This window comes from Lithobates pipiens, unplaced genomic scaffold (assembly GCF_037356315.1).
Source record: "Lithobates pipiens isolate NorthernLeopardFrog02 unplaced genomic scaffold, aLitPip1_a1.2 Scaffold_8, whole genome shotgun sequence".
NCBI lineage: Eukaryota > Metazoa > Chordata > Amphibia > Anura > Ranidae > Lithobates > Lithobates pipiens.
Window position 1 is genome coordinate 685,483,128 of NW_027507903.1, and position 26,283 is coordinate 685,509,410.

The 26,283-nt window shown below is 45.1% G+C and overlaps 1 protein-coding gene across 1 annotated transcript in view; it reads right to left on the minus strand.

Annotated features, from left to right (window-relative positions):
* Nucleotides 1-26,283, minus strand: part of LOC143962176 (asialoglycoprotein receptor 1-like) — a 56,449-nt gene that overhangs the window by 28,636 nt on the left and 1,530 nt on the right. Inside the window, exons 3-5 of the mRNA XM_077471505.1 lie at nt 24,758-24,871; nt 7,043-7,138; nt 6,890-6,946 (exon numbers count right to left, since the gene is read on the minus strand). Of these exons, the coding sequence (XP_077327631.1) occupies nt 6,890-6,946; nt 7,043-7,138; nt 24,758-24,871 (267 nt within the window). The remainder of the gene's footprint in view (nt 1-6,889; nt 6,947-7,042; nt 7,139-24,757; nt 24,872-26,283) is intronic.

Sequence of the window (26,283 nt, forward strand, 5' to 3'; positions counted from 1 at the left end):
TGCCCCCTTGTCCTCTTTGTTGACTGTAAAGTGAATAACTCGACACAAAGTTCACTATAGGGATCACTTATGTATTTATACATGGTGATCATATCCCCCCTTATGTATTTATACATGTTGATCATATCCCCCCTTATGTATTTATACATGTTGATCATATCCCCCCCTTATGTATTTATACATGTTGATCATATCCCCCTTAATCTCCTCTTATCAAGAGGGAATAAATTCAGTTCCTCTAATCTTTCCTCATAGCTGAGCTCCTCCATGCCTCTTATCAGTTTGGTTGTCCTTCTCTGCACTTTCTCCAGTTCCTCGATATCCTTTCTGAGAACTGGTGCCCAAAACTGAACTGCATATTCCAGATGAGGTCTTACTAATGATTTGAAAGGGGGGCAAAATGATATCTCTCTCTCTGGAGTCCATACCTCTCCTAATACAAGAAAGGACTTTGTTCACTTTGAAAACCGCAGCTTGACATTGCATGCTATTATTGAGCTTATGATCTACCAAAACCCCCAGATTCTTCTCCACTATGGATTCCCCCAGTTGTACTCCCCCTAGCATGTATGATGCATATTCTTAGCCCCCCAAGTGCAGAACTTTACATTTATCAACATTAAACCTCATCTGCCACATAGTCGCCCAATTAGACAGAGCATTGAGGTCGGCTTGTAAATTGGAGACATCCTGTAAGGACATTATTCCACTGCATAGCTTGGTGTTACTTTTGATCCCAGATCCAATATCATTTATAAAGATATTAAAAAGTAAGGGTCCTAGCACTGAACCTTGGGGTACACCACTAATAACCATAGACCATTCAGAGTAAGAGTTATTAACCACTACCAGTGGCATTGGGAGGGGGACTAGAGCCCCCCGAGTGGGTCTTCAAAAAGCCCTGGGTCTCGGGCATGCACAATTCTATTATTAGCCCCCCGAGCACCGCCACCGAGTGGGGACCAATCTGATCCCTAGCGTGGCTGTGTGGGGCCAAGTGACATAACAGGTACCGCCTTCTGGAGCCTGTAGCTCCTATGAAGGACGCCCCACTGGTCCAGAGCGGGGACCGCGAGACGTGTGACATCCATGCGGGAATGTCAATGCAGCCACTGTGCCACGTCACTATGAGATACCCGCTCGATGCTCAGGCAGGCGGCTCTCCTCCTCTGGCTCTGTCTCTGGCTGCCTGCTGTGATGATGATGACACATGAAGTCTGTCTCCTGGTCAGGTAGGTCAGTGTATGTCTGTCAGGTAGGTCAGTGTATGTGTGTCAGGTAGGTCTGTGTATGTATGCCAGGTAGGTCAGTATAAGTCAGGTAGTTCAGTGTATATCAGGTAGGTCAGTGTATGTATGTCAGGTAGGACAGTGTATGTATGTAAGGTAGGCCAGTGTATGTCAGGTAGGACAGTGTACGTATGTAAGGTAGGTCAGTGTATGTCAGGTAGGACAGTGTATGTATGTAAGGTAGGTCAGTGTATGTCAGGTAGGACAGTGTATGTATGTAAGGTAGGTCAGTGTATGTCAGGTAGGACAGTGTACGTATGTAAGGTAGGTCAGTGTATGTCAGGTAGGTCCATGTAGGTCAGTGTATGTATGTCAGGCAGGTCAGTGTATGTATGACGGGTAGGTCAGTGTAATGGTCAGTGTGGGTCAGGTAGGTCAGTGTAATGGTCAGTGTGGGTCAGGTAGGTCAGTGTGTTAGGTAGGTGAGTCTAGTCAGCAATGATGGGCACTGGTAAGCCAGGCAGCAACCAGCAAGTGAGCTTACCCCCGCCACACAACCACACCACCCAGCCAAAAAACCCCATGGCAACCACCCTCCCTCCCCGGTGCCGGGCTCGGACTTCGGGCTGAAGCACCTGGTCTTTTTGCCGCCTAGCAACACCCCTGATCATTACTCTCTGAATTCTGATAGATAGCTGCCATAACCTTGGTATCTTTTTAAACAGCATACGTTCCGTTTTCAGATAAAAGTGGTCTCTGCAGCAGATTCGCCGCAAGATCACTTTTATTCGGCGGTGGAAGAGGTGCCCCCCCGCTGCTCCCCAGTGGTCTCCGCTGCTTACCGGACCCACTGGTAGCAACGGAGAGAGGCATGGAGTCGAGTGAGGGAAAGATGGCCCGCACTCAGCTCCATACCATTGGATGACAGAAGCGACGTGTATAACCACTTGCAGTCAATCATATACATGATTTGGTGGCACGTGGTTAAAATGGTCAGAAAATAAATGAATACAGACCTACAGACCCAAGGGCAGGGCCGCGGATAGAAATCATGGGGCCCCATACAGCCTAACTAGTGGGGCCCCCTTCAGCTCCACCCCCTGGTCCCACCCCTGGTCCCTCCTTCAGCCCTACCCATGGCCCCTCCCCTGGCCCCTCCTCAGACCCCGCCTTAAAACACAGTGCAGGTTTGTCTATAAGTGATATTTATTTTTCTCACAGCAACCAAGGAAGGCCACTTGCCCTCTGGAAGATTTACCCCCCTTGACCAGGCAAATTTTTGCGATACAGCACTGCGTTATTTTAACTGACAATTGCTTGGTCATGCGACTCTGTACTTAAATAAAATGTATGTAATTTTTTCCCTCACAAATAGAGATTTCTTTTGGTGGTATTTGGTCACCTCTGCGTTTTTTACTTTTTGCTTTTCTAAAAAAAAAAAAAAACAATTTTGAAAAAAAATATATATTTTTTTACTTTCTGCAATAAAACTTCTCCAATAAAAAAAATTAACAAATCAAATTTCTTCAATAGTTTAGGCCAATATGTATTCTGCAACATATTTTTTTGTAAAAAAATAATCCCAAAAAGCGTTTATTGATTGGTTTGCGCAAAAGTTATAGCATCTACAATCTATTTGATGTATTTATGTATTTTTTTATTTATTTTTACTAGTAATGGTAGCAATCAGCGACTTGACAGCGGGACATGCCAATGCCATAATTTACTGCAGAGACAATGCTACCCATGCCATGCCACCAATACGATATTGTGCTGCAGACAGTGCCACCGATGCAGCTAATGCCATATTGTGCTGCAGACACTGCCACCTATGCTGCCAATGGCATAATGCCATTGGCAGCATGGGTGGCACTGTCTCTGCAGGCAGCACATGCATTATGGCATTAGCATCATGGGTGGCACTGTCTGCTGCACATTACGGCATTGGCGGCATGGGTAGCACTGTCTCTGCAGGCAGGACATGCGTTATGGGCCATAACGCATGTGATACCTGCAGATAGTGTCACCCATGCTGCCAATGCCGTAATGTGCAGCAGACAGTGCCACCCATGATAGATGCTGCTGCAGTAGTAGTAGTTCTTGAAGCCCCTACCCCCCCCCCCCCCAACCTAGCACATACCTTAGTAATTGTTAGCTGGGCCCCAGGAGTCATTTCCTCCGTGATCCTGCTGCTGCCTGGACTTGAGGGTCCACAAACTAGTTAGATGGGATGTCTCTGCCAATGAGCTCTTCCGACTGCCGCCGCTGCTCGCCTGCTGCCTCCCTGCCAGTGCCACTTCTGCTAATTCTCATGCGGAGAGAGATATCACTCCCAAAGTGGGGCGGTGTTGTGTTCTGTATGGCGGTATGGTGATTGTCGGAGGTTGACTCTGATCGCAGATTTTTTTTTACATTAAATTGCTTATCTGTTAAGGTTGCACGGGCCCCCCTGCTGGTCAGGCCCGGTACAACAGGGCCAGTTGTACTGGCCTATCAGCGGCCCTGCCCGAGGGTACTTAGGAAACTCAGTCAAGTAATTGCCAGACCATTGTTCCTAATTTTTACTGACAGTCTACTGATTGGAATGGTACCAGCTGATTGGAGAAAAGCCAATGTAGCACCAATATTTAAAAAGGGCCCAAAATACATCCCTGGGAATTACAGACCAGTTAGCCTAACATCAATAGTATGTAAACTCTTGGAGGGGATGATAAGGGACTATATACAGGATTTTAGTAATGAGAACGGTATCATTAGCAGTAATCAGCATGGATTCATGAAGAATCGTTCTTGCCAAACCAATCTATTAACCTTCTATGAGGAGGTGAGTTTCCATCTAGATAAAGGAAGGCCCGTAGATGTGGTGTATCTGGATTTTGCAAAAGAATTTGACACAGTTCCCCATAAACCTTTACTGTACAAAATAAGGTCCATTGGCATGGACCATAGGGTGAGTAGATGGATTGAAAACTGGCTACAAGGGCGAGTTTAGAGGGTGGTGATAAATGGGGAGTACTCGGAATGGTCGGGCTGGGTAGTGGGGTCCCCCAGGGTTCTGTGCTGGGACCAATCCTGTTTAATTTGTTCATAAACGACCTGGAGGATGGGGATGGGGTAAACAGTTCAATCTCTGAATTTGCCGAAAATACTAAGCTAAGCAAGGCAATAACTTCTCCACAAGATGTGGAAACCTCGCAAAAATATCTGAACAAATGAATGGGGGGAGGGGCAACTACATGGCAAATGAGGTTCAATGTAGAAAAATATAAAATAATGCATTTGGGTGGCAAAAATCTGAATGCAATCTATAGACTGGGGGGGAGAACCTCTGGGGGGATCTAGGATGGAAAAGGACCTGGGGGTCCTAGTAGATGATAGGCTCAGCAATGCCAAGCTGCTGCTAACAAAGCAAACAGAATATTGGCATTAAAAAGGGGATCAACTCCAGAGATAAAATGATAATTCTCCCCTCTACAAGACTCTTGTCCGGCCGCACCTGGAGTATACTGTCCAGTTCTGGGCACCAGTCCTCAGGAAGGATGTACTGGAAATGGAGCGACTACAAAGAAGGGCAACAAAGCTAATAAAGGGTCTGGAGGATATTAGTTATGAGGAAAGGTTGTGAGCTCTGAACTTATTCTCTCTGGAGAAGAGATGCTTGAGAGGGGATATGATTTCAATACATAAATACCGGACTGGTGACCCCACAATATATAAATACCGGACTGGTGACCCCACAATAGGAAGAAAACTTTTTCACAGAAGGGAGTTTATCAAGACTCGTGGCCCCTCATTAAAACGAAAAGAAAAGAGGTTTAACCTTAAACTACGTAGAGGGTTCTTTGCTGTAAGAGCAGCAAGGATGTGGAATTCCCTTCCACAGGCGGTGGTCTCAGCAGGGGGGCATTGATAGTTTCAAGAAACGATTAGATAAGCACCTGAACGACCTCAACATACAGAGATATACAATGTAATACTGACATATTATCACACACATAGGTTGGACTTGATGGATTTGTGTCTTTTTTCAACCTCACCTACTATGTAACTATGTAACTACTGTTATCATTGCTGCCATGCAGTTGGTTCTGCGGGGTGACATTGGCCGAGGAACTGTGCAGGCACCAATATCTGAGAGGTCAATCCACCACAGCTCAAGGAATACCCAACAACCCCTGAAGGAAACCTAGGGCTCTACAGAACCCTGGATGAGATTGGCTCACTCAGCCTTCAGAATTTGTCTATGGGACACAAACATGAAAAACCAAAAGTGCTAATTTTAAAGGATTATATGCAAGGTATCGTCATAAAAAGGGTTTGGGGACCCGGGTCCTGTAATGTAATGTCGGGTCCCGGCACTATAGATAAAATTCAATGAAAAAAACAGTCTGGGTTCCCTCCGCCCCCCCCCCACTCCATTACCAGGCCCTTTGGGTCTGGTATGGTTATTAAGAGGAACCCCGCACAAACATTTAAAAAAAGAAATGCATAGGGGTCCCCCCAAAATCCACACCAAGCCCTTCAGGTCTGGTATGGATATTAAGCGGAACCCTGCACCAACATTTAAAAAAAAAATGGCGTAGCGGTCCCCCCAAAATCCATACCAGGCCCTTCAGGTCTGGTATAGATTTTAAGGGGAACTCTGGGTCAAAATGTAAAAAAAAATGGCGTAGGGCCCCCAAAATCCATACCAGGCACTTATGGGCGAACACACATGGGGGGCGGGATCTGGGGGTTCCCTTGTTAAAGCGGACTTCCAGATTCCCATAACCCCCTGTCCGCAGACCCCCACAACCACTGGGCAAGGGTTGTGGTGATGAGGCCCTTGTCTTGGTGGTTTGGGGGAGACCCCAAAGCATCCTCCCCATGTTAAGGGCATGTGGCCTGGTATGGTTCAGGAGGGAGGGCACTCTCCTCCCCCCTTTTCCTGCGACCTGCCAGGTTCCATGCTTGGATAAGCGTCTGGTATGGATTTTGGGGGGATCCCTACCCCATTTTTTTATTTTGGCTCGGGTTCCCTTAAAATCCATACCAGATCTGAAGGGCCTGGTATGGATTTTGGGGGGTTCCCCACGCTATTTTAATTTTTTTTTATTTTGCTGTGGGGTTTCCCTTAATAGCCATACCAGACCCAAAGGACCATTTTTTCAATGGCTTTTATCTATATTGCCCGGATCTGGCATTACATTTCAGCTGCGAGCAGTTTTAAATGACATTTTTTTCCTTTACAATTGTCATTTTGCTGCTCTCATTCCTAAAACTATGTATGGCTGCCGTGTAAGCAGCCTTATATAGTGTGGGGCGTGGACTCAGCCCCCTGAGCCATGATTGGCTCAAGGCACTCTGCTTTTGGCCAATCATGGCTCTCATGGGAGAGCGCATTTTGATTGGCCAAAGCATGCAGGTCAGGTGCACGCTTTGGCCAATCAGCAGCCGTCAATGCACTTTGATCTCGCGGTGCATTAACGGTCTCGGTGTTCATTATGGCACGTTCCGCGGGCGCTCAAATTTTCCGCGAACGTCTCATAATGTTCAGTATTCGGCGAAGGGGCGAACACCCGATTTTTAACTCAAACTTACGTTCGACTTGAGCCGCAGGCTCATCCCTAGTCCTGAGCATCTCATCAACCCCATACAAACCTCCAAACCCCCATACCTACTATTGAAATCATTTATAAAGCTTTCAATGGCTGTCAGTTTCTCCATCATCTGTGAATCTGGAAAAGAAGAACATTCACGGGGTGAGAAGACAAGAACCTCCACATCACCCAGTGTCACCCTTCCCCTCCATACAACCCAAAGTCCCCACTTACTCTCTTCATATAGTTGGTCTACTCTGGAGTGCACCTCAATGCTCATATTTCTCAGCTTCACCTCCAGGCTGTGTTCCGTCTCACCCACCCCTTGACCTGCCGGAAGAAAATGCACCTCATTACATTCAAGTTGATGAGAGCAGTAACAGACTGTTTTGGGCTTCTACTCATGGATGGTAGGTGAACAGTCCATCCCCTGCCTTCCGGAAATGAGTGCACCAGCTGAAGGAAGCAGAGGAGACAAAAGTATTTTGGGTCCCACAATAAATGTTTAAATGACCCACTCAGGCTGTCAGGGTCCGATGAGTTAAAAGCTGCTAACTAGTGAGGGTGCGGGCTGAGGAAAGGTTCCTCCCAAGGCATACTGTAGAAATAAGAAGAGACAACCCGGCCACGCACACCTCACCCGACCCGAGAGGTTAGCAGGTAAAAGCAACCTCAGCTGCGTCTATTCAGACCATGACTCCAACGTGTTTTGCCCCACTCCCCATGATTGAGCCCCAGGGGAGGGGGAAAAACATGTTGGAAGTCATCATCTGGATGAACGGAGCTGAGGCTGCTTTTACCTGCTAACCACTTGGCGGCTGGGTTATCTCTTCTTATTTCCTCCAAAAAAAAAAAATGGGTTCGGAATAAAGTTTGGTGGCCTTGTTGAAATCTATTTAAAGGATGAGATCACCACAAACCTTGAATGAGTCCAGTAAAAGTTGTATTTTACATGGGAAGAGGTCTAATCGAAAGTGCTTGGATGCATGGGGTGGGGACCATAAACGTGGTCCCTGTATTTTGATCATCTGGATGAATGGAGCAAGTCATCATCTGGATGAACATCATCTGGATAAATGGAGCAAGTCATCATCTGGATGAACATCATCATCTGGATGAATGGAGCAAGTCATCATGTGGATGAAAGTCATCATTTGGATGAATGGAGCAAGTCATCATCTGGATGAATGGAGCAAGTCATCATCTGGATGAATGGAGCAAGTCATCATCTGGATGAACGTCATCATCTGGATTAATGGAGCAAGTCATCATCTGGATGAATGGAGCAAGTCATCATGTGGATAAAAGTCATCATCTGGATGAATGGAGCTGAGGCTGCTTTTACCTGCTAACCACTTGGCGGCTGGGTTATCTCTTCTTATTTCCTCCAACAAAAAAAAAAAAAATTGGGTTCAGAACAAAGTTTGGTGGTCTTGTTGAAATCTATTTAAAGGATGCGATCACCACAAACCTTGAATGAGTCCAGTAAAAGATGTATTTTACATGGGAAGAGGTCTAAACGAAAGTGTTTGGATGCATGGGGTGGGGACCATAAACGTGGTCCCTCTATTTTCATCATCTGGATGAATGGAGCAAGTCATCATCTGGATGAATGGAGCAGGTCATCATCTGGATGAATGGAGCAAGTCATCATCTGGATGAATGGAGCTGAGGCTGCATTTACCTGCTAACCACTTGGCGGCTGGGTTATCTCTTCTTATTTCCTCCAAAAAAAAATTGGTTTCAGAGTAAAGTTTGGTGGCCTTGTTTAAATCTATTGAAAGGATGAGATCACCACAAACCTTGAATGAGTCCAGTAAAAGTTGTATTTTACATGGGAAGAGGTCTAAACGAAAGTGTTTGGATGCATGGGGTAGGGACCATAAATGTGGTCCCTCTATTTTCATCATCTGGGTGAATGGAGCAAGTCATCATCTGGATGAACGTCACCATCTGGATGAATGGAGCAAGTCATCATCTGGATGAATGGAGCAAGTAATCATCTGGATGAAATCATCATCTGGATGAATGGAGCAATTCATCATCTGGATGAACGTCATCATATGGATGAACGGAGCTGAGGCTGCTTTTACCTGCTAACCACTTGGTGGCTGGGTTATCTCTTCTTATTTCCTCCAAAAAAATAAAAAATGGGTTCAGAGTAAAGTTTGGTGGCCTTGTTGAAATCTATTTAAAGGATGAGATCACCACAAACCTTGAATGAGTCCAGTAAAAGTTGTATTTTACATGGGAAGAGGTCTAATCGAAAGTGCTTGGATGCATGGGGTGGGGACCATAAACGTGGTCCCTGTATTTTGATCATCTGGATGAATGGAGCAAGTCATCATCTGGATGAACATCATCTGGATGAATGGAGCAAGTCATCATCTGGATGAACATCATCATCTGGATGAATGGAGCAAGTCATCATGTGGATGAAAGTCATCATTTGGATGAATGGAGCAAGTCATCATCTGGATGAATGGAGCAAGTCATCATCTGGATGAATGGAGCAAGTCATCATCTGGATGAACGTCATCATCTGGATTAATGGAGCAAGTCATCATCTGGATGAATGGAGCAAGTCATCATGTGGATAAAAGTCATCATCTGGATGAATGGAGCTGAGGCTGCTTTTACCTGCTAACCACTTGGCGGCTGGGTTATCTCTTCTTATTTCCTCCAACAAAAAAAAAAAAAATTGGGTTCAGAACAAAGTTTGGTGGTCTTGTTGAAATCTATTTAAAGGATGCGATCACCACAAACCTTGAATGAGTCCAGTAAAAGATGTATTTTACATGGGAAGAGGTCTAAACGAAAGTGTTTGGATGCATGGGGTGGGGACCATAAACGTGGTCCCTCTATTTTCATCATCTGGATGAATGGAGCAAGTCATCATCTGGATGAATGGAGCAGGTCATCATCTGGATGAATGGAGCAAGTCATCATCTGGATGAATGGAGCTGAGGCTGCATTTACCTGCTAACCACTTGGCGGCTGGGTTATCTCTTCTTATTTCCTCCAAAAAAAAATTGGTTTCAGAGTAAAGTTTGGTGGCCTTGTTTAAATCTATTGAAAGGATGAGATCACCACAAACCTTGAATGAGTCCAGTAAAAGTTGTATTTTACATGGGAAGAGGTCTAAACGAAAGTGTTTGGATGCATGGGGTAGGGACCATAAATGTGGTCCCTCTATTTTCATCATCTGGGTGAATGGAGCAAGTCATCATCTGGATGAACGTCACCATCTGGATGAATGGAGCAAGTCATCATCTGGATGAATGGAGCAAGTAATCATCTGGATGAAATCATCATCTGGATGAATGGAGCAATTTATCATCTGGATGAACGTCATCATATGGATGAACGGAGCTGAGGCTGCTTTTACCTGCTAACCACTTGGCGGCTGGGTTATCTCTTCTTATTTCCTCCAAAAAAATAAAAAATGGGTTCAGAGTAAAGTTTGGTGGCCTTGTTGAAATCTATTTAAAGGATGAGATCACCACAAACCTTGAATGAGTCCAGTAAAAGTTGTATTTTACATGGGAAGAGGTCTAATCGAAAGTGCTTGGATGCATGGGGTGGGGACCATAAACGTGGTCCCTGTATTTTGATCATCTGGATGAATGGAGCAAGTCATCATCTGGATGAACATCATCTGGATGAATGGAGCAAGTCATCATCTGGATGAACATCATCATCTGGATGAATGGAGCAAGTCATCATGTGGATGAAAGTCATCATTTGGATGAATGGAGCAAGTCATCATCTGGATGAATGGAGCAAGTCATCATCTGGATAAAAGTCATCATCTGGATGAATGGAGCTGAGGCTGCTTTTACCTGCTAACCACTTGGCGGCTGGGTTATCTCTTCTTATTTCCTCCAACAAAAAAAAAAAATTGGGTTCAGAACAAAGTTTGGTGGTCTTGTTGAAATCTATTTAAAGGATGAGATCACCACAAACCTTGAATGAGTCCAGTAAAAGTTGTATTTTACATGGGAAGAGGTCTAATCGAAAGTGTTTGGATGCATGGGGTGGGGACCATAAACGTGGTCCCTCTATTTTGATCATCTGGATGAATGGAGCAAGTCATCATCTGGATGAACATCATCTGGATGAATGGAGCAAGTCATCATCTGGATGAACATCATCATCTGGATGAATGGAGCAAGTCATCATGTGGATGAAAGTCATCATTTGGATGAATGGAGCAAGTCATCATTTGGATGAATGGAGCAAGTCATCATCTGGATGAATGGAGCAAGTCATCATCTGGATGAATGGAGCAAGTCATCATCTGGATGAATGGAGCAAGTCATCATCTGGATGAACGTCATCATCTGGATGAATGGAGCAAGTCATCATCTGGATGAATGGAGCAAGTCATCATCTGGATGAATGGAGCAAGTCATCATCTGGATGAATGGAGCAAGTCATCATCTGGATAAAAGTCATCATCTGGATGAATGGAGCTGAGGCTGCTTTTACCTGCTAACCACTTGGCGGCTGGGTTATCTCTTCTTATTTCCTCCAACAAAAAAAAAAAATTGGGTTCAGAACAAAGTTTGGTGGTCTTGTTGAAATCTATTTAAAGGATGAGATCACCACAAACCTTGAATGAGTCCAGTAAAAGATGTATTTTACATGGGAAGAGGTCTAAACGAAAGTGTTTGGATGCATGGGGTGGGGACCATAAACGTGGTCCCTCTATTTTCATCATCTGGATGAATGGAGCAAGTCATCATCTGGATGAATGGAGCAGGTCATCATCTGGATGAATGGAGCAAGTCATCATGTGGATGAATGGAGCTGAGGCTGCATTTACCTGCTAACCACTTGGCGGCTGGGTTATCTCTTCTTATTTACTCCAAAAAAAAATTGGTTTCAGAGTAAAGTTTGGTGGCCTTGTTTAAATCTATTGAAAGGATGAGATCACCACAAACCTTGAATGAGTCCAGTAAAAGTTGTATTTTACATGGGAAGAGGTCTAAACGAAAGTGTTTGGATGCATGGGGTGGGGACCATAAATGTGGTCCCTCTATTTTCATCATCTGGATGAATGGAGCAAGTAATCATCTGGATGAACGTCACCATCTGGATGAATGGAGCAAGTCATCATCTGGATGAATGGAGCAAGTAATCATCTGGATGAAATCATCATCTGGATGAATGGAGCAATTCATCATCTGGATGAACGTCATCATATGGATGAAGGGAGCTGAGGCTGCTTTTACCTGCTAACCACTTGGCGGCTGGGTTATCTCTTCTTATTTCCTCCAAAAAAATAAAAAATGGGTTCAGAGTAAAGTTTGGTGGACTTGTTGAAACCTCTTTAAAGGATGAGATCACCACAAACCTTGAATGAGTCCAGTAAAAGTTGTATTTTACACGGGAAGAGGTCTAATCTAAAGTGTTTGGCTGCATGGGGTAGGGACCATAAATGTGGTCCCTCTATTTTCATCATCTGGATGAATGGAGCAAGTCATCATCTGGATGAACGTCATCATCTGGATGAATGGAGCAAGTCATCATCTGGATGAATGGAGCACATCATCATCTGGATGAATGGAGCAAGTCATCATCTGGAAGAAAGTCATCATCTGGATGAATGGAGCAAGTCATCATCTGGATGAATGGAGCAAGTCATCATCTGGATGAATGGAGCAAGTCATCATCTGGATGAATGGAGCAAGTCATCATCTGGATGAATGGAGCAAGTCATCATCTGGATGAATGGAGCAAGTCATCATCTGGATGAATGGAGCAAGTCATCATCTGGATGAATGGAGCAATTCATCATCTGGATGAATGGAGCAATTCATCATCTGGATGAATGGAGCAATTCATCATCTGGATGAATGGAGCAAGTCATCATCTGGATGAACGTCATCATCTGGATGAATGGAACAAGTCATCATCTGGATGAATGGAGCAAGTCATCATCTGGATGAAAGGAGCAAGTCATCATCTGGATGAATGGAGCAAGTCATCATCTGGATGAATGGAGCAAGTCATCATCTGGATGAACGTCATCATCTGGATGAATGGAGCAATTCATCATCTGGATGAATGGAGCAATTCATCATCTGGATGAATGGAGCAAGTCATCATCTGGATGAACGTCATCATCTGGATGAATGGAACAAGTCATCATCTGGATGAATGGAGCAAGTCATCATCTGGATGAAAGGAGCAAGTCATCATCTGGATGAATGGAGCAAGTCATCATCTGGATGAATGGAGCAAGTCATCATCTGGATGAACGTCATCATCTGGATGAATGGAGCAATTCATCATCTGGATGAATGGAGCAATTCATCATCTGGATGAATGGAGCAATTCATCATCTGGATGAATGGAGCAATTCATCATCTGGATGAATGGAGCAAGTCATCATCTGGATGAACGTCATCATCTGGATGAATGGAACAAGTCATCATCTGGATGAATGGAGCAAGTCATCATCTGGATGAAAGGAGCAAGTCATCATCTGGATGAATGGAGCAAGTCATCATCTGGATGAATGGAGCAAGTCATCATCTGGATGAAAGTCATCATCTGAATGAAGGGAGCTGAGGCTGCTTTTACCTGCTAACCACTTGGCGGCTGGGTTATCTCTTCTTATTTCCTCCAAAAAAAAAAAAAAATGGGTTCAGAGTAAAGTTTGGTGGCCTGGTTGAAACCTATTTAAAGGATGAGATCACCACAAACCTTGAATGAGTCCAGTAAAAGTTGTATTTTACATGGGAAGAGGTCTAATCTAAAGTGTTTGGCTGCATGGGGTGGGGACCATAAACGTGGTCCCTCTATTTTCATCATCTGGATGAATGGAGCAAGTCATCATCTGGATGAATGGAGCAAGTCATCATCTGGATGAATGGAGCAAGTCATCATCTGGATGAATGGAGCAAGTCATCATCTGGATGAATGGAGCAAGTCATCATCTGGATGAATGGAGCAAGTCATCATCTGGATGAATGGCGCAAGTCATCATCTGGATGAAAGTCATCATCTGAATGAAGGGAGCTGAGGCTGCTTTTACCTGCTAACCACTTGGCGGCTGGGTTATCTCTTCTTATTTCCTCAAAAAAAAAAAAAAATTGGGTTCAGAGTAAAGTTTGGTGGCCTTGTTGAAATCTATTTAAAGGATGAGATCACCACGAACCTTGAATGAGTCCAGTAAAAGTTGTATTTTACATGGGAAGAGGTCTGATCGAAAGCATTTGGATGCATGGGGTGGGGACTATAAACGTGGTCCCTCTATTTTCATCATCTGGATGAATGGAGCAAGTCATCATTTGGATGAAAGTCATCATCTGGATGAATGGAGCAAGTCATCATCTGGATGAACGTCATCATCTGGATGAATGGAGCAACTCATCATCTAGATGAATGGAGCAAGTCATCATCTGGATGAATGGAGCAAGTCATCATCTGGATGAACGTCATCATCTGGATGAATGGAGCAAGTCTTCATCTGGATGAAAGTCATCATCTGGATGAATGGAGCAAGTCATCATCTGGATGAACGTCATCATCTGGATGAATGGAGCAACTCATCATCTAGATGAATGGAGCAAGTCATCATCTGGATGAATGGAGCAAGTCATCATCTGGATGAAAGTCATCATCTGGATGAATGGAGCAGGTCATCATCTGGATGAATGGAGCAGGTCATCATCTGAATGAATGGAGCAGGTCATCATCTGGATGAATGGAGCAGGTCATCATCTGGATGAATGGAGCAAGTCATCATCTGGATGAATGGAGCAAGTCATCATCTGGATGAATGGAGCAAGTCATCATCTGGATGAATGGAGCAAGTCATCATCTGGATGAATGGAGCAAGTCATCATCTGGATGAATGGCGCAAGTCATCATCTGGATGAAAGTCATCATCTGAATGAAGGGAGCTGAGGCTGCTTTTACCTGCTAACCACTTGGCGGCTGGGTTATCTCTTCTTATTTCCTCAAAAAAAAAAAAAAAATTGGGTTCAGAGTAAAGTTTGGTGGCCTTGTTGAAATCTATTTAAAGGATGAGATCACCACGAACCTTGAATGAGTCCAGTAAAAGTTGTATTTTACATGGGAAGAGGTCTGATCGAAAGCATTTGGATGCATGGGGTGGGGACTATAAACGTGGTCCCTCTATTTTCATCATCTGGATGAATGGAGCAAGTCATCATTTGGATGAAAGTCATCATCTGGATGAATGGAGCAAGTCATCATCTGGATGAACGTCATCATCTGGATGAATGGAGCAACTCATCATCTAGATGAATGGAGCAAGTCATCATCTGGATGAATGGAGCAAGTCATCATCTGGATGAAAGTCATCATCTGGATGAATGGAGCAAGTCATCATCTGGATGAACGTCATCATCTGGATGAATGGAGCAAGTCTTCATCTGGATGAAAGTCATCATCTGGATGAATGGAGCAAGTCATCATCTGGATGAACGTCATCATCTGGATGAATGGAGCAACTCATCATCTAGATGAATGGAGCAAGTCATCATCTGGATGAATGGAGCAAGTCATCATCTGGATGAAAGTCATCATCTGGATGAATGGAGCAAGTCATCATCTGGATGAAAGTCATCATCTGAATGAATGGAGCAGGTCATCATCTGGATGAATGGAGCAGGTCATCATCTGGATGAATGGAGCAAGTCATCATCTGGATGAATGGAGCAAGTCATCATCTGGATGAATGGAGCAAGTCATCATCTGGATGAATGGAGCAAGTCATCATCTGGATGAATGGAGCAAGTCATCATCTGGATGAATGGCGCAAGTCATCATCTGGATGAAAGTCATCATCTGAATGAAGGGAGCTGAGGCTGCTTTTACCTGCTAACCACTTGGCGGCTGGGTTATCTCTTCTTATTTCCTCAAAAAAAAAAAAAAAATTGGGTTCAGAGTAAAGTTTGGTGGCCTTGTTGAAATCTATTTAAAGGATGAGATCACCACGAACCTTGAATGAGTCCAGTAAAAGTTGTATTTTACATGGGAAGAGGTCTGATCGAAAGCATTTGGATGCATGGGGTGGGGACTATAAACGTGGTCCCTCTATTTTCATCATCTGGATGAATGGAGCAAGTCATCATTTGGATGAAAGTCATCATCTGGATGAATGGAGCAAGTCATCATCTGGATGAACGTCATCATCTGGATGAATGGAGCAACTCATCATCTAGATGAATGGAGCATGTCATCATCTGGATGAATGGAGCAAGTCATCATCTGGATGAAAGTCATCATCTGGATGAATGGAGCAAGTCATCATCTGGATGAACGTCATCATCTGGATGAATGGAGCAAGTCTTCATCTGGATGAAAGTCATCATCTGGATGAATGGAGCAAGTCATCATCTGGATGAACGTCATCATCTGGATGAATGGAGCAACTCATCATCTAGATGAATGGAGCAAGTCATCATCTGGATGAATGGAGCAAGTCATCATCTGGATGAAAGTCATCATCTGGATGAATGGAGCAAGTCATCATCTGGATGAAAGTCATCATCTGAATGAATGGAGCAGGTCATCATCTGGATGAATGGAGCAGGTCATCATCTGGATGAATGGAGCAAGTCATCATCTGGATGAATGGAGCAAGTCATCATCTGGATGAATGGAGCTGAAGCTGCTTTTACCTGCTATCCACTTGGTGGCTGGGTTATCTCTTCTTATTTCCTCCAAAAAAGAAAAAAAAATTGGGTTCAGAGTAAAGTTTGGTGGTCTTGTTGAAATCTATTTAACTGGTTGCTGACCGCTGGCCGTCAAATGACGGCCGGGCGGCGCAGCTCTTGTGGCGGGAGGACGTCATATGACATCCTCCCGTTTAAATAGGGAATGCGCGCGATCGCGTGCGCGCATCCCCGTTCCCCGTTCCCCGTGTCACGGAGACACCGCTCACCACCGAGGGTGGTAAACAGCCATTGGTCATGGCTGTTTATCACGTGATTGGCCGTGATGAAGTCACGGCCGATCACTGCTAGTGCTCGTATGGTGAAAACGGCGCATGCGCGGGATCGGGAGCGCGCTGCTCGTTTACATCGGTGGCGGCGTGTTCCCCGGGAACACTGCTCGTCACCGATGCCGGTAAACAGCCATTGGCTGGCTGTTTACCCATGTGATCGGCTGTGAACCTTTCACAGCCAATCACTAAATGTAAACACAGAGCGGTAACTGCCTGTTACCAGCTCTTCTCTCCTCACACACCGTTTCCAGTGTGAGGAGAGAAGAGCCTGGAGCAGTGAGTTATCGATCTGTGTTCTGTAGTGTCTGCACAAACACCACACTGATCAGATCGCCCGCCCCCCCCCCCCCCACTGTCATCTGTCACCCAACAGTCACCACGGTCACCCAATAAAGTGAACCTGTCACATAGGAGACTGCCATCAGTGACCACCAGCTGTCACCCACCAGTGACCGCCAGCTGTCACCCGTCACCCATCAGTGACCGTCAACTGTCATCCGTCACCCATCAGTGACCGTCAACTGTCACCCGTCACCCATCAGCCACCGCCAGCCGTCACCCATCAGTGGCCGCCAGACATCACCCGTCACCCATCAGTGACCACCAGACATCACCCGTCACCCATCAGTGACCACCAGACGTCACCCGTCACCCATCAGCCACCACCAGGCGTCACCCATCAGTGACCGCCAGACATCAACCGTCACTCATCAGTGACCACCAGACTTCACCCGCCATCCATCAGCCACCGCCAGCCGTCACACATCAGCCATCACCTGTCACCCATCAGTGATCGCCATCCATCGCCTGTCACCCATCAGTGACCGCCAGCCATTGCCTGTCACCCATCAGTGACCGCCAACCATCGCCTGTCACCCATCAGTGACCACCAGCCATTGCCCGTCACCCATCAGTGACCGCCAACCATCACCCGTCACCCATCAGTGACCGCCAATCATCACCCGTCACCCATCAGTCACTGCCAGCCTTCAGTGACCGCTAGCCGTCACCCATCACCTGTCACCCATCAGTGACCGCCAGCCATCAACTGCCACCCATCGTGACTGCCAGCCATCAGTGACCATCACCCATCCGTGACCGCCAGCCATCAACCGCCACCCATCAGTGACCGCCAGCCATCAGTGACCATCACTCGTCACAGTCCGTGGCCTGTCACACCGTCATCACCTGCCACCCATCGCACAGCCCATCAGTGAACGTCACCTGTCACACAGCCATCAGCGTCATGGCCAAAAGATTATACACCAGTGAGGAGGAGTTCCAGATCCTCTCCATGACTGATGAGAGCAACGGGGAATTCTCATCAGATTCCAATTCCGATTCTGATTCTGAATCAAATTCGGCATTTAACCCGAATAGTGAATTGGAAAATGATTCGGAGGAAGAATGGGTCCCTCCTAAAAGGGCAAGGCCCTCTGAAAACCAGGATTATATTCCCAGGCCCAGTACCAGAGCTCCTATATGCCAGATGGTCTTGCCAACCCAACATGGCTGCCTTCCGACTCGGCATCACCAATTATTCCCCCTTTCACAGCACAGCCAGGTGTGCAGACCAACACCCAACATTTTTCAGAGATCGATTTTGTTCATCTATTTTTGCCCGACACATTTCTGCAATTAATTGTGGACCAGACAAAATTATATGCCCAGCAGTATATTGCCAATAACCCCCACTCATCATATGCCCGTCCCTTTGAGTGGCGAGATCTCAATTTGGAGGAGTTCAAAATTTTTATGGGCCTCACCCTGAACATGGGTATTACAAAAAAAATGAAGGACATGCCTATTGGTCCACCCAACCCATCCACCACATGGCTATTTATTCTGCCGAAATGTCCAGGTCCAGATACAAGAAGATAATGCGCTTTCTTCACTTTAGCGACAACACCGAGTGCCTTCCCCACAATCTTCCAAATTATGACAAGTTATGTAAACTTCGCCCACTGATAAATTTATTTTCCCAACAATTTGCAGAACTCTATGTCCCCGATCAAAATATATGTGTCGATGAGTCCCTGGTACCCTTTGCAGGCCGGCTAGGAATAAAGCAATATATACCTAGCAAAAGGGCCAGATATGGAATAAAATTATACAAGCTGTGTGAGAGAGCCACGGGATATTTGTATGCGTTCCGCATATATGAAGGAAGAGATTCCCAGCTCCAGCCCCCTGAGTGCCCGGCCTACATGAGCACAACTGGAAAGATTGTATGGGACCTGGCATACCCACTTCTGAACAAAGGATATCACATATACCTTGATAACTTTTACACCAGCCTGCCCCTTTTCAGACACTTAATCCTTGCAAAAACCCTTGCCTGCGGAACCTGCTGAAAAAATAGAAAGGGCTTCCCACAATCACTGGCAAACAAAAAGCTGCGAAGGGGGGAAAGAGCATCACTGAGATGCAAAGAAGTGCTGGCCTTGAGGTGGAAGGATAAAAGGGACGTGTACATGATGTCCACCATCCATGAGGACACTACAATTGAGGTTCAAAGACGACAAGGTCCCATTGAAAAGCCTACATGTGTCCAAGATTATAATCTCTACATGGGGGAGTGGATTTCAACGATCAAATGATTCAGCCCTATTTGTCAATAAGGAGGTCCCGATTCTGGTACAAGAAAGTAGCAATCTATCTAATCCATTTTGCCATTTATAATTCCTACATAGTCTACACCAAATCCATGGAAAGCCCCGCCCCCTTCCTAAAATTCATCGAAGAAGTTGTCATGTCCCTCATCTATCACCAAAGACCCCCCCCAGAAGACCTTCGCTCTGAGGCTGTTTGCCGACTTCGTGAGCGCCACTTCCCCTTCATTATTCCACCATCTGAAACAGGCCGAAGACGGCAAAAAAAATGGCACGTGTGCACCAAAAAAGGGTTTCGAAAAGATACCAGCTACCATTGTCCCGATTGTCCCTCCCAACCTGGCCTTTGCATTGGTGAATGCTTCAAACTTTATCATACATCCCTAAAATATTAGCCCATATTTTTAACCATTTCCCCATTTTCATTATCTGTGCTGACCATTTTTCATGCTTCCCCAAATAACCATGCCACTGCCTTCCACGTGAACTGACCCTGGCCTGTTTTTTGACTATGCCTCTGCCTATTGTTTGGACGGCTTCTACGTGAACTGACCCTGGCCTGTTTTGTGACTATGCCTTTGCCTACCGTTTAGATTGCTTCCACATGAACTGACCCTGGCCTGTTTTACCAACTACGTTTATGCCTACCGCTTGGACTGCTTTCACGTCATCTGACCCAGGCCTGTTTTATGGACTATGCTTTTGCCTACCGCTTGGACTGATCTATTGCCCTGCTACTCTAGGACACAGGGGTCTCACATGTGAGGGGCTCCAGAAATGTTTTTCCGGATGGAGGAAACAATTTTTATTGTTTTTTCCGGTTTTCGGAATAGGGTCTGGAGTCCGGAGGCTTCATAGAGAATTGGGTGGGTCGAAGCCTCTACCCCTGTGCCCATGTGCACAGGTCTTACGTGATTGCGGCCCTCAGCCTGCCACTGACTTACTGCCACCATGCCTCTGCCTGCCGCATGAACGGACCACACCGCTACCTGGACTATGCAAATAATTAGCTGTAGCAAGAGGCAGTATGTTTATGAAGGGCTGGAGAGCGGTACGATAATGAGTGTCTGCAGGTAACAGTGTACCAGGACCAATATTATGGCTGTGCTGGCTCTCTCTGCCTGGACAATTTCTATGGACTGCCGTGCGGACAATATCCTTGTGCTGACTATAGACAATATTCCTGCCGGCTGCCTTGATAATTACCATTGCCGCCGCTAAGCACATCCCTGCCTGCTGCCTGGACCAGCGCTCTGGTGGATACTACACAGGTAATGCTTTTTTTTAACCCTTTCCACAATAGAATTTATTTTGGATTGTAATTCTTGGTATGTACATGCTATGTGTTAGAAATATGAAGGGCCTTCAAAAATGATAGGTTGCCAGGAAACTATATGTCATTTATGCTCCTAGAACGTCTGATGGTGCTACTTGGATGTTGGGCCTTTGTATGTGGCCAGGCTGTGTAAAAGTCTCACACATGTGGTATCGCCATACTCAGGAGGAGTAGCAGAATATATTTTGGGGTGTCATTTTTGCTATGTACATGCTATGTGTTGGAAATATCTAATAAATGGACAACTTTGTGTAAAACAAAAGCGTTTTCATTTTTTTCCACATTTTTCAAAAACTTCTGGAAAAAAATGAACCGTTCTAAAGACTCATTATGCCTCATAGATTATATGTTGGGGTGTCTGCTTTTCAAAATGGGGTCATTTTGGGGGCAATTCCATTGTCCTGGTGCTCTAGGGCCTTCAAAAGTGTAATAGGTGGTTGAGAAATGAGAGGTGTCATTTATGCTCGTAGAATGCCTGAAGATGCTATTTCAGTGTTGGGCCTTTGTATGTGGCCAGGCTGTGTAAAAGTCTCACACATGTGGTATCACCGTACTCAGGAGGAGTAGCAGAATGTATTTTGGGGTGTCATCTTTGCTATGTACATGCTATGTGTTGGAAATATCTAATAAATGGACAACTTTGTGTAAAAAAAAAAAGCGTTTTCATTTTTTTCCACATTTTTCAAAAACTTCTGGAAAAAAATGAACCGTTCTAAAGACTCATTATGCCTCATAGATTATATGTTGGGGTGTCTGCTTTTCAAAATGGGGTCATTTTGGGGGCAATTCCATTGTCCTGGTGCTCTAGGGCCTTCAAAAGTGTAATAGGTGGTTGAGAAATGAGAGGTGTCATTTATGCTCGTAGAATGCCTGAAGATGCTATTTCAGTGTTGGGCCTTTGTATGTGGCCAGGCTGTGTAAAAGTCTCACACATGTGGTATCACCGTACTCAGGAGGAGTAGCAGAATGTATTTTGGGCTGTCATCTTTGCTATGAACATGCTATGTGTTGGAAATATCTGATAAATGGACAACTTTGTGTAAAAAAAAAAATGCGTTTTCATTTTTTTCCACGTTTTCCAAAAACTTCTGGAAAAAAATGAACCATTCTAAAGACTCATTATTCCTCATAGATTATACGTTGGGGTGTCTGATTTTCAAAATGGGGTCATTTTGGAGGCAATTCCATTGTCCTGGTGCTCCAGGGCCTTCAAAAGTGTAATAGGTGGTTGAGAAATGAGAGGTGTCATTTATGCTCGTAAAACGCCTGAAGATACTACATCAATGTTGGACCTTTGTATGTGGCCAGGCTGTGTAAAAGTCTTACACATGTGGTATCGCCATACTCGGGAAGAGTAGCAGAATGTATTTTGGGATGTAATTTGTTGTATGCATATGCTCTGTGAGAGAAATAACCTGATAATATGACAATTTTGTAAAAAAAAAAAAAAAAAACTTCATTTTTGCAAAGAATTGTGGGAAAAAATGACAACAAAAAAAAATAATCATGCTACTTACTTAATACTTTGGAATGTCTACTTTGTAAAAAGGGGTCATTTGGGGGGTATTTGTACTTTCCTGACTTGTTAGTGTCTCAAGAAATGAGATACACCTGATGTACTGAAGGCCTGATCAGATGTGATGAATTTTCAGTGATTGGCACCATAGATTGTAGACTCTATAACTTTCACAAAGACCAAATAATTTACACTAATTTAGGTTAGAGCCCTAAAAGCTGAAAATTGGTCTGGTCAGGAAGGGGGTGTAACTGCACTGTATTGAGGTGGTTAAAGGATGAGATCACCACAAACCTTGAATGAGTCCAGTAAAAGTTGTATTGGGTCTAATGGAAAGCGGTTGGATGCATGGGGTGGGGACCATAAACGTGGTCCCTCTATTTTCCAGCTGTGGTCAAATGTTATTTTGAATCCCTGTTAGAAATATATTCTGAGGTGAAGAGGGAGCTTTGAGCCCCCCCCCCCAAAAGGCATTGGCTTTGGCCTCTTGACATGAAAAAAACATTTTTTTTTTTTACTGAACTCAAGTTTTGTGGTGCTCCCACCCTTGAAACGGAGTCCAGGGCCCCTTAAGGCTACAATCATCTGATTACTGCCTACACCGGGGTCCAGAAGTCCACCAATATGTGTTCTGCCACTCTCATTGGTTAGGAGGGGGTGCAGAGATGAGTATGGCGGTCGGAAGTGACGCAAGGAGGATGTGACGTGCTCTTTGGAGGAGATAAGTTATGGGTGACAACGCAGCACAGTGACCGCTTTGGTTTTACCGCTGAATATTGGTGAAGATTTGCCGGGAATCGATTTGGTGGAGGACACAGAGAAGATAAGGATCCCAGTTGTGTCTCCGAACTCGATTCCCCTTTTATCCGAAATTCAGGAAGAAAACCCTGAAATGCAGTTGGGCCGCCCTGTTCGTAGGATGTCTTATGACGTCCTGGATTTGTCGTGGTTATTCCGGGGTGATGGATGCAGATAAAGGCATCATCCACATATCTTTCTATAACGGTCATTTTTCGAACTGTCGTGAATGGGTTACATTGATAACATCTGTGATTTACTATTGTGTGCTGTGATTGGCCCACAGCTATCAGATGGTACAGGGTGCTGTGACTGGCCCAGGTACCATGTGACAGCTGTGGGCCAATCACAGCATCACTATAGGAATCACAGCTGCTATGAATGAACCTCATTCATAACAACTTGTTGACATTGTGATCATGTGATTGTGTAGTGGGAGCCGCAATCCGCTCTGTCCGGCACACTGCATGCCCCTAACCCGGAGAAGGCTGGTATGTGATCCTGCCTGCCCGTGCCTTCCTGCTGCAGTAAATGAGAGATACAAGTGAACAATGTTTCTAAACATTGATCAGACAGGAGATAGAGAGATACAAAGTAGCATTGTTTATAAACATTATTTGTACAGGAGACAGAGATACAAAGTAACATTGTTTATAAACATTGATCAGACAGGAGATAGAGACATACAAAGTAACATTGTTTATAAACATTGATCAGACAGGAGACAGAGAGATGCAAAGTAACATTGTTTATAAACATTGATCAGACAGGAGATAGAGAGATATAAAGTAACTTTGTTTATAAACATTATTTGTACAGGAGACAGAGATACAAAGTAACATTGTTTATAAACATTGATCAGACAGGAGATAGAGACATACAAAGTAACATTGTTTATAAACATTGATCAGACAGGAGATAGAGAGATATAAAGTAACTTTGTTTATAAACATTATTTGTACAGGAGATAGAGACATACAAAGTAACATTGTTTATAAACATTGATCAGATGGAAGATAGAGAGATACAAAATAACATTGTTTATAAACATTGATCAGACAGGATATAGAGAGATACAAAGTAACATTGTTTATAAACATTGATCAGGCGGGAGATAGAGAGATACAAGGTAACATTGTTTATAAACATTGATCAGACAGGATATAGAGAGATACAAAGTAACATTGTTTATAAACATTGATCAGACAGGATATAGAGAGATACAAAGTAACATTGTTTATAAACATTGATCAGGCGGGAGATAGAGAGATACAAAGTAACATTGTTTATAAACATTGATCAGACAGGATATAGAGAGATACAAAGTAACATTGTTTATAAACATTGATCAGACAGGATATAGAGAGATACAAAGTAACATTGTTTATAAACATTGATCAGGCGGGAGATAGAGAGATGCAAAGTAACATTGTTTATAAACATTGATCAGACAGGAGACAGAGAGATACAAAGTAACATTGTTTATAAACATTGATCAGGCGGGAGATAGAGAGATACAAAGTAACATTGTTTATAAACATTGATCAGGCGGGAGATAGAGAGATACAAAATAACATTGTTTATTAATGATGTTCTAGAAATGATACTTTTTATCTACAGTAATAATAATAATATTTTTTGAACTCTCGCTAATGTTCCTGAACTGTGAGAATGTGGTGGGAAGATGGAGGGCACTCACGTGTGATGGTGACGATGAGGATGATGATGATGAAGATGAGTCCAGTGCAGACTGCAGACAGGGAGCAGATTAGGGTGGAGGAAGGTTCCGGGACCCGTCTGTTCATCATGATTGCTGATAACGGAACAAAACAATGACCGATCAATGCCAATACATTACCAAATACACAATCACCTACCTACTACAGGACAACCCCAAACTACCGACCAGTCACATAGGATCCAAATCTGCACACAGTGCACAGTACTACTTCCCTTGTCCTGTATGCAGGGCCGCTGATAGGCCAGTACAACTGGCCCTGCTGTACCGGGCCTGACCAGCAGGGGGGCCCGGGCAACCTGAACTGCAAAATTTTATGTATAAAAAAAAAGTTCCTTCTCCACCGATCAGCGCCCTACAACCCTCCCCCCAGCGCCCCCCTCCGCAACTGAAGAGGAGACAGCGCCGTGCCTCGGATTCACAGCCCATACAGAGAGAGCCAGAGGCACTGGCAGTGGGCGGCATTGCAGGGGGGAGGTGCGAGCAGCACCCGAGTGGAGTGACATCTGCCGGCTCAGTGATCCAGGACCCGGCGCAATAATCCCCTTCTCTCTGTGGTCGCGTCGCGCGGCCGTTCTGATCAGTCTCGGGCAGCGGCTGTCACTCACAGCCGAGCAGAGTGAAGCCGCCTCCCCCTCCTGCATGCACAGCAACGTGAGTCACGCGACCACAGAGAGAAGGGGATTATTGCGCCGGGTCCCGGATCACTGAGCCAGCAGATGTCACTCCACTCGGGTGCTGCTCGCACCTCCCCCCTGCAATGCCGCTGCCTTGGGATCGAGGTACATTATGGGTCCTTAGGGGAGTCTGTGCACTGTGGGGGGGTCTGTGCACTGTGGGGGGTCCTGCACTGTAGGGGGGTCTGCACTGTAGGGGGGTCCTTCACTGTAGGGGGGTCTTGCACTGTAGAAGGGGTCCTGCACTGTAGGGGGATCTACACTGTAGGGGGAGGGGTCTGTACTGTAGGGGAAGATTCGGCACTGTAGGGGGGTCTGTACTGTAGGTGAGGATTCTGCACTGTAGGGGAGTCTGTACTGTAGGGGGGTCTGCGCTGTAGGGTGGAGGGTCCTGTACTGTAGGATGGTCTGCACTGTAGGGGAGGATTCTGTACTGTAGGGGGGTCTACACTGTAGATGGGGGTCTGCATGGTAGGGAGGGGGGTCTGCACTGTAGGGGGTCTGTGTAACATGCAGGAGGTCCAGAGCTGTGAGGGGCTGTGTAATGTAAAGGGGTGCAGAGGTGCAGGGTGCTGTGTAATTTAAAGGGGTCCAGAGGTACAAGGGCTGTGTAATGTAAAGGGGTCCAGAGGTACAAGAGCTGTGTAATGTAAAGGGGTCCAGAGGAACAAGAGCTGTGTAATGTAAAGGGGTCCAGAGGTGCAGGGTGCTGTGTAATTTAAAGGGGTCCAGAGGTGCAGTTGTGGAGAGGGGGGTACACAGTAGTGACAAAAAGATATTGAAGGATGCAGAGGTATATACCAATACCCT